The sequence below is a fragment of the Coffea arabica genome, chromosome 3c (genome assembly GCF_036785885.1).
Source record: "Coffea arabica cultivar ET-39 chromosome 3c, Coffea Arabica ET-39 HiFi, whole genome shotgun sequence".
In the NCBI taxonomy this organism is placed as follows: domain Eukaryota; kingdom Viridiplantae; phylum Streptophyta; class Magnoliopsida; order Gentianales; family Rubiaceae; genus Coffea; species Coffea arabica.
Window position 1 is genome coordinate 15,042,404 of NC_092314.1, and position 12,605 is coordinate 15,055,008.

At 37.3% G+C, this 12,605-nt stretch overlaps 1 protein-coding gene and 1 long non-coding RNA gene across 2 annotated transcripts; one reads left to right on the forward strand and one right to left on the reverse strand.

Moving 5' to 3' along the window:
* Positions 1 to 383: 383 nt before the first annotated feature.
* Positions 384 to 5,369, forward strand: LOC113735654 (uncharacterized). Its single transcript, XM_072082351.1, has 3 exons — positions 384 to 2,713; positions 3,579 to 4,831; positions 4,941 to 5,369. The coding sequence occupies exons 1-2, from the start codon at positions 529 to 531 to the stop codon at positions 4,793 to 4,795; spliced, it is 3,402 nt and encodes a 1,133-aa protein (XP_071938452.1). The 5' UTR covers positions 384 to 528; the 3' UTR covers positions 4,796 to 4,831; positions 4,941 to 5,369.
* Positions 5,370 to 8,154: 2,785 nt separating this feature from the next.
* On the reverse strand, positions 8,155 to 10,734 carry LOC140038062 (uncharacterized). Its single transcript, XR_011841872.1, has 2 exons — positions 10,519 to 10,734; positions 8,155 to 8,364 (listed from the first exon to the last, which is right to left on the reverse strand). It is a non-coding gene; the product is annotated as an uncharacterized lncRNA (long non-coding RNA).
* Positions 10,735 to 12,605: the final 1,871 nt, after the last annotated feature.

The window sequence follows — 12,605 nt, forward strand, 5'->3', positions numbered from 1 at the left end:
GCATGGCAGCAACACAAAAATCAAATTTTTAATTGTGGTTGGAAAGTGGAATTATTTAAAATTGTGCAACTACTCCCTCACTTCTATGCATGTTGTACCTGCAACGGCACGCACGTTGGCATTTTATGCAATGTAGCAGGTGACTAGTTCTTAGCAAACCTATGAACTGAAAAATAAAACTGAATTAGGGTGAAGTTAATTAATAGGCAAACTCAGTTTAAGTGATCAAACTATTTGGTGCTTCCAGCTGGAGAGTTGATTGTAAAAATTTACTACAAAAAAACTAACAAAGAAATTGTAATGGTCCCTGATTGACAGCTTTCTTTTAACGACTAGTTCTTTCTCTTTTGCTGTATAAATAATTGACACATTGGATGCAAAAGATGTAGCCTCTCAACTAAAGCACTAAAATTTGTGCTCTTCTGACTATTCTAACTACTCCTCCAGCTCCAGGTTCCTTCATCTTCATCATCAGAGGTGGTGCAGGGCTTCAACATTGGCTGCACAGGAAGAGTTTTCCGGCGAGAAATGAGGCTTCGAGGCGGCGACCCCGCCAGGGGTCGTCTGTTGCTAGTGGCATTGGCCATTTTGGGTGTTTCAGTGGTGGTCTCAGCAGACCCTTATGAGCACAAGTCTTCTCCACCACCACCATATGAGTACAAGTCTCCACCACCACCCTCACCTTCACCTCCACCATATGAATATAAGTCTCCTCCCCCACCACCATATGAGTACAAGTCTCCACCACCACCCTCTCCTTCACCACCACCATATGAGTACAAGTCTCCTCCCCCACCACCATATGAGTACAAGTCTCCACCACCACCCTCACCTTCACCTGCACCGTATGAATACAAGTCTCCTCCCCCACCACCATATGAATATAAATCTCCTCCCCCACCACCATATGAGTACAAGTCTCCACCACCACCCTCTCCTTCACCTGCACCATATGAATACAAGTCTCCTCCACCACCACCATATGAATATAAGTCTCCTCCCCCACCACCATATGAGTACAAGTCTCCACCACCACCCTCTCCTTCACCTCCACCATATGAGTACAAGTCTCCTCCCCCACCACCATATGAGTACAAGTCTCCACCACCACCCTCACCTTCACCTGCACCGTATGAATACAAGTCTCCTCCCCCACCACCATATGAATATAAGTCTCCTCCACCACCCTCTCCTTCACCTGCACCATATGAATACAAGTCTCCTCCACCACCACCATATGAATATAAGTCTCCTCCTCCACCTTCACCCTCTCCACCACCACCATATGAGTACAAGTCTCCACCACCACCCTCTCCTTCACCTGCACCATATAAATACAAGTCTCCTCCACCACCACCATATGAATATAAGTCTCCTCCTCCACCTTCACCTTCACCTGCACCATATAAATACAAGTCTCCTCCACCACCACCATATGAATATAAGTCTCCTCCCCCACCACCATATGAGTACAAGTCTCCACCACCACCCTCTCCTTCACCTGCACCATATAAATACAAGTCTCCTCCCCCACCACCATATGAGTACAAGTCTCCACCACCACCCTCTCCTTCACCTGCACCATATAAATACAAGTCTCCTCCACCACCACCATATGAATATAAGTCTCCTCCTCCACCTTCACCCTCTCCACCACCACCATATGAGTACAAGTCTCCACCACCACCCTCTCCTTCACCTGCACCATATAAATACAAGTCTCCTCCACCACCACCATATGAATATAAGTCTCCTCCTCCACCTTCACCCTCTCCACTACCACCATATGAGTACAAGTCTCCACCACCACCCTCTCCTTCACCTGCACCATATGAGTACAAGTCTCCTCCCCCACCACCATATGAGTACAAGTCTCCACCACCACCCTCACCTTCACCTGCACCGTATGAATACAAGTCTCCTCCCCCACCACCATATGAATATAAGTCTCCACCACCGCCCTCTCCTTCACCTGCACCATATGAATACAAGTCTCCTCCACCACCACCAATGAAGCCTCCACATCCACCATACTACTATAATTCTCCACCACCACCAGTGAAGCCTCCACATCCGCCATACTACTATAATTCTCCGCCACCACCAGTTAAGCCACCACATCCACCATACTACTACACTTCTCCTCCACCACCACCAATGAAGCCTCCACATCCACCATACTACTATAATTCTCCACCACCGCCAATGAAGCCTCCACATCCGCCATACTACTATAATTCTCCACCACCACCAGTTAAGCCACCACATCCACCATACTACTACACTTCTCCTCCACCACCACCAATGAAGCCTCCACATCCACCATACTACTATAATTCTCCACCACCGCCAATGAAGCCTCCACATCCGCCATACTACTATAATTCTCCACCACCGCCCTCTCCTTCACCTGCACCATATGAATACAAGTCTCCTCCACCACCACCAATGAAGCCTCCACATCCACCATACTACTATAATTCTCCACCACCACCAGTGAAGCCTCCACATCCGCCATACTACTATAATTCTCCACCACCACCAGTGAAGCCTCCACATCCACCATACTACTACACTTCTCCACCACCACCAGTTCCTTACCACCCCCACCCCCACCACCCCATGCTCGTTAAGGTAGTTGGAAAAGTTTACTGCTACAGATGCTACGACTGGGACTACCCAAAGAAATCCCATGACAAGAAACATCTCAAAGGTACGTCTTCCCTCTCCATTCCATATCTGCTGAAATTTTTTCTGCTTGCAAGATGACATCATTTTTTCTTTTTAATCCAATTAAAAAAATTAAAAATCCCAATCCTTAAATTGCAACATATTTTAAGTCAACTTCCATGATGATTGTAATAGATTTTGGTACAGAAACGTTCCTTAAACTTGAAAATGAAATGGGTTACGTTAGTAATTCTGAAAATGAAGGTTGGTCCATTCTTTGAAAGCAATTTTTGCTTTTCTTTTGTTATTTGCAACAGCAAAAAGAATACTTTAACGTAAATGAGAAAAAAGTTTGATGACATATTCTTGAATTTATGCATATTTAGTAATTTATGTCATGATTAAGCAGTCAATTAAACAACCGTTAATTGTTGTGTGTTTGTCTCATAAATTCCTGGATCCCAATTGAAAAGGTTGCTTTGTCATACGGGAGACAACTTTTGTGTACAAATCATGGCATCTTTGACTACGTAGTCCAAATATAATCATCCACGTTAGAGTATCATTTTATTGAATAAAAACTGTGTCCAGATCGTTAAGCTTGACATTTTTTATATGTGAAGTTATAATCAATAGCCATGTGTTAGAAAAGTAGAATAGTTTTTAAATTGGAAAAAGACAAATTAGTTGTTGGACTAAGTGCTTGTGGCAGCTGGAGATCCCAAATTTTTCCAATAGATTATCAGTTTGTCCAACATTTGGTACTGACTAATATTAATTTTCATTTTAGTAATCCAAAAAGAAAAAAAAAACAAGAAGAGCATAATTGCGAAAACCCGAATATGATTTTAATTATTTCTATCCACCAATAATTGTAGTTTTGAATTTTCTGTCTACACATTGTGCAGGAGCTGTAGTAGAGGTTACGTGCAAGGTTGGTGACAAGAAGATTGTGGCATATGGAAAAACTAAGATTAATGGAAAGTACAGCATCACACTTGAAGGGTTTGATTATGGCAAATATGGAGCTAAGGCATGCATGGCTAAGCTGCACATGGCGCCAAAGGATTCCAAATGCAACATTCCAACCAATCTCCACTGGGGCAAAACGGGTGCTGAACTCAGAGTCAAGTCCAAGACTGACTATGAAGTCGTGCTCTACGCAAAACCATTTGCTTATGCTCCCAAGACTCCTTATGAGGAATGTGAGAAGCCCAAGCCAACTCCTGCTCCTTACCACTACATATCTCCTCCGCCACCAACTTATGTCTATAAATCACCACCACCTCCACCACCAACTTACCTATACAAGTCACCGCCACCACCGGTGAAACCTCCACCAAAGCCGTATTATTACGTCTCCCCACCACCACCAACTTATGTCTATAAATCACCACCACCTCCACCACCAACTTACCTATACAAGTCACCGCCACCACCGGTGAAACCTCCGCCAAAGCCGTATCATTACGTCTCCCCACCACCACCTACTGTATCTCCACCGCATTATTACTACACATCACCACCACCACCGGTGAAACCTCCGCCAAAGCCGTATCATTACATCTCCCCACCACCACCGGAGAAATCTCCACCACCACCCTATCCTTACATCTCCCCGCCACCGCCGGAGAAATCTCCACCACCACCCTATCCTTACATCTCCCCACCACCGCCGGAGAAATCTCCACCACCGCCGTATCCTTACATCTCCCCACCACCGCCGGAGAAATCTCCACCACCGCCGTATCCTTACATCTCCCCACCACCGCCGGAGAAATCTCCACCACCACCCTATCCTTACATCTCCCCGCCACCGCCGGAGAAATCTCCACCACCACCCTATCCTTACATCTCCCCGCCACCGCCGGAGAAATCTCCACCACCACCCTATCCTTACATCTCCCCACCACCGCCGGAGAAATCTCCACCACCACCTTATCCTTACATCTCCCCGCCACCGCCGGAGAAATCTCCACCACCACCTTATCCTTACATCTCCCCACCACCGCCGGAGAAATCTCCACCACCTCCATACCACTACACCTCACCTCCCCCACCCGAAAAATCACCTCCTCCACCAGTCTACACTTATGCTTCTCCCCCACCCCCAACTCACTACTGAGCTCCAACAGCTCCGCCACTTTCCACCTTCAAGAAAGTAAGTTCATTACTATTCAACTGGTCATTCATTTTATTCCTTGGCAAAAACAAATCATAAACTTAACATCCATATACACAAGCCTCTTAACTCTTTCTTCATCTTGCAGATTTCCATTTCAACCAAAGAATAAAGGAAGGCTTCTTGAGAAGAAGATACAGACGTCAAATATCCTTGAAGGACATTACATTCCTCAATAAGGTCTTCATCATGAAATGCATAGGCACAAAACTTTCTGACATGGACCAGTTTGCTTCTACTTCTCTGGTGGCCCTCTTACACATAATCATCATCCTAGCGCCTTCAAAGTGGACAAGTGGCTAGCCTCAAATGTTTATTTATTTGGACATAGTGAGATTAGTCAGCGAGAATGGAGGGGGTTTTAGAGTTGTTCATTATAATTTATTACCTGTATAGAGGATGCATGGCCTTCTTGTGAGATTGATATTTATATTTATTACTCGGGTGTTTCTTTAATTTTCTTGTGTATTGTGCCCTCAACAATTGTTAGCAATAAAAGAATTGATATTTATATTAATTACTCAGGTCTCTTGATTCTTTATTTCTCTTGCGTATTGTGCCCTCGACAATTGTTAGTAATATCTTCAACCAACTTCCCCACAAAACAACCAAAAAAGAGAAAAACATTAGTAATAAACTTATAAAAGAGACATCTTCGGAAAACACAGCTTGCTTTCTTCCTGCTTCTGGCTCTGACCGACTTTGACATGACTATGGAAGTGTGTGCTCATAGATATTTGTTCCATCTATTCTGTCTCTCTAGTACACATTTTTTGTCGCATATTCTGATCAAACTAATATATAATTTGTACTAAACAATTTATTTGAATTTATTCAAACAGTTTTTTCAAAAACATTTTTCAAAAAATGTCAAAATATGTGTAACTCCCAAAGTTCATGCAAGTTGGCACTTGGCAAAAAGAGGGGGGATGAAGAGCGAAGACTTTTATGGGAATCTTTATGAGATCAACATAGACACAACAGGGCCTAGTTATCGTTTTGACAGCGGAAAAACAAGTCTCCGCCTATATCAAAGGTTCTCAACTCAGCTGCATCCCATCTGCTCCTTTATTCAATTTTTTCATTTTATATTTATTGGGTATACTCCATTATTTACTTTTTTAAAGAGATGATGGACTTCACAAATCAACATTTCCAAAATTTGCTGTAACTTTATTTGATTTCCTCCTTTCTCCAGCCCCATGATCAAAGGGCAATGTGCTGAAGACTTGGAAGTGAACATGCTTATACTAGCACCTAAATCAAAGTGTTTTTCAAAATTTTGTTCGGCAATAAATATTTGCCTCTATCTTTGTGTACTTCTTTTTTTTTTTATATATATATACTTGCTTTACTAGTTTGGGAGCATATGCAATGCACTTGGTTTGTTTATCAATAAATAGATAAATTATTTCTTTGGGTATTAATAAGAAGAGAAATATTTTTGGGCAAATGACCTGAATAGTCTTCCAAAATTTTTACTAAACCATTTTTGGTTCTCCAACTTTAATTTTATAGTCCCTTAACTTTATTATTAGGCCAATGTGGTCTCTCCACTATAATTCGAAATAATGTCGTCCCTTAACTGATGTTACTGAGCCAATTTGATCCTTCAACATTTTACTGACCAATTTAAGTAGGCAAAGTCGTCAATTCAAATTTTTTACCACTTTCCCAAGTCATAAAATCACGGAAAACAAAAAGAAATAGCCCAACAAATTACAAAAAGCACCAACCAGGTTAGGGAAAAAATGCTTACAAAAAAGGAAAAAAACCCAAGATGCAGTATTTGTTTTATTGCCTTTTTCTTATCTTTATATGCCTTTTCATTTCTTTGATAAATTACCGTAATTAAGCTCATGATTCTAATTAAGTTCTTGTCTTCAAATATGCAAGTGGACTTCTCAGTTGTAAGGATTATGGAGATTTCTTATCTTTAAGTATAAAATTGTTTTGACCAAGGAAAATTTTATGTGGTTTAGCCATTTGTATATTAATTTGAGCAATATATAATGCCTACAAACAATCAATCATATAAACCATCACATGTACTTACTTCCTGTCACAATCAAACCTATAAGTACACTGATTTAAGCAACTTTTTACAAGTGAGACTTCACATGGACTCTTGTTTGATTGGATTTATTTAAGCTACTTTTTACAAGTGAGATTCAGGTTGCAGTGCCTTCCAAAAAAATTTTAGGACCTCACCCAACATCTTTTAATTCATTTCTCATTCTATGATCTTCTTGGCCTATCTTACAAATGCAGCCATTACTGAGCCTATTAATTGTAAATAGAGTTAATTGGAGTTTACCCCCTAAACTTGACTCCTTTTAATGCTTTGCCTTTTTAACTTCAAATATATTTATTTGGCTCCCTACATCGACTAGTGAAACGTTAATAATGAACTTTCTATCCAAATTTTTAATAAAATAACAGTAATGCCCATACATAGTGGTTGTTGGATGATGTTGTACGTAAAGTTGAAATGTAGAGCACTTTATTCGAAAAAAACATTGAATCCCATGATATAAAAAATAAAAAAGAAATGGCGAAATATCAAATAGTTAACAAGTACAATTTTGTGTTGTAGAGTTAACAAATTTTAGAGAAATCCCCAAAACTTTTATAGTAGTTTTCTGTTGCTTCTCTTTCTTCCTTTAAATTATGAATGACTTGGCTTTGATAATCTTTGCTTACCTTACATTCTCACAGTATTCTTATGAGTTAATAAGATATGAATTGGTGTTTTTATACCACATTCATACCTTGTTTTATATTTTGTTTAGGTTCTACATTATTCAGTAAAAAATTTGAGATTGTTTAAAAGCGTTTTTCACTATATTTTTATTTTTTCCAATCACCATTTCATTCCACAATAATCACATGAAGAAAAGCATTCAAATAAAAAAAATCCTCAAATAATCTTCATTCCAAATGCAATCATTAATTTTACTTCATCTAAATAAGCACTATTAATGTTGAGATGAACGCTTTGAGTTGTTTAGACATTTTTTGTAGATATTCTAGCTGTTTTTATTGCTAAAAGATCGAATACATGGTATTGTTGTGCTCAAATAAAATTAGCAATTGTTGAAACAATAGTCATTTATTAGGCTACAATTATTGTATCAAGAATTAGCTCGGGGTATTCTGGTCATGCAAAATATAATTTCATCTTAACCCTGTGACAGCCCCACCTTCTCATAAGGCGAACCAGGGGGTTCAGCGGACCACCTGCCCAACTCTCACCAAAACTCACTACAATCCATAGCAAGAATTATTTGAAATTTTTAAACTAACCAAAATAATATTCATTGCACCCCAAAATAACATTTACATACATCCTAGAGCTAATACATAGGTTCACATACAAAAGATTCATCTTTCGGCGTCTATCTTAATTACAACTCAAAAGTATATACACTATGGTCATTGCTACTAAAATGAAAACTTAAAGTCTCCAAAAACATTTCAATAGTATTCTTGAGCACTCTCGGATCCAAATCCTGTTAAGGAAAACAAAACGTGGGATGAGCTTACGTCCAGTGAGCATTCCAAGTAAACAGAAAAAATAAGAGAATATCACAATTTAACATGTAAGCACATTTTTCCAAGTAATATAGGTTCAAGTAAATCGATAGTCAACTTTAGAAACTGGTAGTGTAGCAATTAATTGTAATAGGAATCTTTCAATGTAAAATACTTGATAAACAATAACATTCATGTATGTATTCAATCATTCGTTCAAGTAAATAAAAGGATGAATAGTAATTTAAACATTAAATGGATACGGGGCTCACAGGAAGTAACATTCGCCTTATAACTGCCAATAAACAATCCCCTACATTTTACCACCTTATAACCTCCGAACTCCCACCTTATGTCCTCCAAAAGATCAACAATCCCCTCATTTAACATTCATCCTATGCCCTCTAAAAAATCAACAATCCCCTCATTTAACATTAAACATTTAACACTGTACTCAAGGCCTTTCGGCAAAGAGTTTTGAACTTTGCACTTAACATTAGTAAGTTATGAACCCAAAGCTGTCCAACTGATTCGACCTCACAAATGGCGGGTCTCGTATAGGGTGCCAGCATAGGATTAAGCTCAATTCAGCCGATACGATAAAGTACACATCGGCCTACATTCTTTCACATTTATCACGCATTCATGCAATGTGAACATGCGCTCATAGCAAATTAACAAAACAAGAAAATCACAACAGTCATTCACTTATTCACATGTCATTCAAATGAGAGCTCTTAAGCAAATAATAGCATTTTCTCAAGTCATGCATAATCAAATAACATGCATTGGAATACTCACCAATCAAATCACTTTAACCCTGATTCGTCCTCTTGAACTCTCTCGAGTTTTGTGGTCATATACTATATTAAAAAACTAGCAATACAAAGCCAAAATACATGAAGAAATTGAGGTTTCAAAACTTCATTTAGAAAATGCATAAATTTACAAGTTTTATGCCCATAAACCTATCAAAATATAATATTTTCTTGTTGCAATCGAGGAGAAAATCTTATGTGCTTACTAAATCAACGTTGCAAAAGTCATTTGGAGCACAAGAGCATCAATTATAATCAAACGTTTGAAGAAAATAGAACAAAACTTTCGAAATACAAAGTTGGAAATTATCCGACCTAAAATAATTTGAAGAAACTCATTTCCTTTCATTTAAACCTCAATTCCACTCATAAAACCAAACTTAAAATGGTTTAACAACTCCAACTTAAAGTTGGAAATGGAAGCAAGAACAAGTTTAGAAAATAGAATTTTCTCCAGTTTTGCGCAATACTGTTTGAAAAATTGTATCGCAAGTTTCTTGAATTCAAAATTTATAAACTTTATACTGTTGGAAAATAGACTCAAAGGACTACAATTTTTCAGAATACATATTTGTAAGATTCTATCCATAAATTAGTCAAATTCCAGTCTCAAGTTGCTGCTTCATCAAGTAGAAAAACAGAGTAGATGTGAAAATTCAGTCAATTTTGGAAAATCATAGATATTCATAAAAATTGAGAAAAATTCTGAAATTTTTACGGTAGAATACACTCTGAATCTAGTTTCAAACGCAAAAGTGGAACTCAATTTAGATTTTTTTACACCAAGATGTAATAGATTTTCCAAAACTGCTCAGAGTCTCCTGCGGAACAAAATTTTCAGCAACACTTGACTCAACCTTCCCACTAAAACTCATAATTTTGGTTCAAATCCAACTCATAATCAAAGTTTAATGTCCAACATAGTTTGTGGAGCAAGATTTCCCCAAAATTTCTTGAAAATAAGGGCTAACAGCACTCAAAAGTTTCAACCATCAAGAAGTTTTCAAAACAGAATTTTTCCACCAAAATTTGCAACAAAACCAACCAACATTCAAGCATTCCAAGAAATATACATACAAGCCACAATATCAAGTTTTAAAACACCAAAATCTATCATAAACATTCATCATAAAAGCACAAGAATGAATCTCAAGTCATCTACCTAACTTGCCATGAAAATATAAGGAATTTTCATCAAGTCATCTACCTAAATCAAGGTTTCAAGGAAACCCATCAACAACCATCAAAGATTCAATTTTTCTAGCTACAAATCTACTAGAAACTTGAAGGAAAAAGAGGGTTTCAAGCCAATACCTCTCTTAGCAATTTTAACCAAGTAACAAGTCCAAATTTCCTCCAAGAGTTGCCCCCAAGCAAGACTTTCTTTCAAATCCAAGCAAGATTTCAAGAATCAACCAAAGTTGGGGAAGATTTGAAGCAAAAAATGGAGGAAGAAAGTTGAGTTTTTCTTTTCTGTTCTTTTCTTTTCTTTTTCTAGCTCTTAGCCCCCTCTCTCTCCTTTCCTCTTGATTTTGGTTGTTTTATTATTTTTTTTAAGCCAAGAAAGGAAAGATTAAATGATAAAAAAGCTTGGTCAAATGTCTCACTTGGTTCCTATGGTAGCGCTTGTCACCTTCTAGAGTTTTGTTAACTCCAAGTGTTCCAACACTTGTCACCTTCTAGTGCTCTCTAGCTCCAACTATCCCAATTCTCTCTCTTATTGCACTAAAGTCCTCATTTTTTTTCCAAAAGTTCCTTTTTACACCCCACTACAAAGGAAATTTTCATTTTACCCCACACATTAACTTTCACATGTAAAATTTAATAAAAGCATTAAGGCAAAATCATCAACAAATCAACAAATAACAAATAGATGATGTAATAAATAAAGTACCATGTAGTTAAACTAGATAAATTATCAAATTTCTAGGTTCTCACAAACCCCGTCAAGAAGTTCACTGTAAGGAGAATATATATATATATATATATATATATATATATATATATTTGAAGTTTAGGGGGACAAAGTGTAACTAGAGCCAAGTTTAAGGGAGCATAGTATAATTAGCCCTTTGTAAATATGGTATGAGCTAAATTATTGGCTAATGTTTGAACCTATTATTGAGTTAGAAATATATCATGAACTCCCTATTTGTTTTGAGGGATGGCAATGAGGGCGAAATACCCACAAGGGTTCAATAAGGCAAGGAAAAATGCGAGTAGGGGAGACTTTCTCCTGCCGTATTAAACTGGGCAAAAGGCAGGGAAAGATACCCCTGTCCAATCCCCAACCCATATTATATATATAATATAAAATGCATAATATAATATAATTATATGAATTATCTTTTTATGCACTGATAGTGTAGTGAATTTTTTACACTAGCAGTTTTGAATGTATGCCATATGTGTATGATTTAAATTTCAATTTTGAATTTATGTTATGTGGAATAATCTAACCTATTAGTGTAAAAAAAAAAATACACTAACAGTGTATAAAAAAGTTACCCTGATTATATATATATATATGTAATATGAAATGAATAATATGATATTTTTTAGTGATAATATAATATAATTTTTTGTGAAATTTTTCTTATGTTAGTTTACATTTTTTTTGTTACGGCATGTTGTTTATAAAATAATAATGATAATTGATTTAGAATTTATGTAATATTAAATATAGAGAAATGGATTCACAAGGTAAAACTAAATTTTAAACTTTATCTCATGTTAAATTTTTGCTAAAAATTCAAAAAGAAATGATTAGTAAATCTATTATTAGTGTTATAAATATATAAAAAGAAAATCACATGGAAAATGAAAATAGTAATGAGGTGGGGTGGAGGGCGAAAAATGAGGCGAAGTTAAAGATATCGGGGATAGGGTAGGGGATGAGAAGAGCTTTTAGGTGATGGCCGAAGGCGAGAAAGGGCTCTCCCACCCTAAACCAACTCTATCACTAACTCTAGTCGTGCACCTTGCGCGAGACTGTATCCTAGTTGTTGCGCCCCATTTTTTTGAAAAAAATGAAATAAATTTAAGAGTATTTAAGGTGTTAGAAAAATGAATTTTTGATTTGGAAAACAAGTTTTTATTTTAGAGAATAAACAAAAGAAAAGGGCTTAAAATGGGACTTAAAAAGTGCGACGATTTGGGCTCAAATAATAGTCTAAAAAGGGTTTTAAGAAAAAAAATAGGAGTCGCCACTTGATATTGAGTTAAGGTGTACCAAGTCACCTAAAAATTTATCAATAATAATAAATAATAATAATAGGTAAAACCCTTTTTAAACAACTCCAAATCTTTGAAAATAAGAGAAAAGAGTTCGGGAGTTACAGTTAAAGAAAGGGCAGGCAAAGATTTGATATAATCAAACTTAAGGCACCCTTTCAACCTAG

What these genes read in the sequence shown, in the direction of transcription:
- LOC113735654 (XM_072082351.1), top strand. Translation starts at nt 529, where the DNA reads ATGAGGCTTCGAGGCGGCGACCCCGCCAGGGGTCGTCTGTTGCTAGTG. An exon ending in TGACAAGAAACATCTCAAAG is followed by an intron (nt 2,714 to 3,578) that starts GTACGTCTTCCC and finishes CACATTGTGCAG; the next exon opens with GAGCTGTAGTAGAGGTTACG.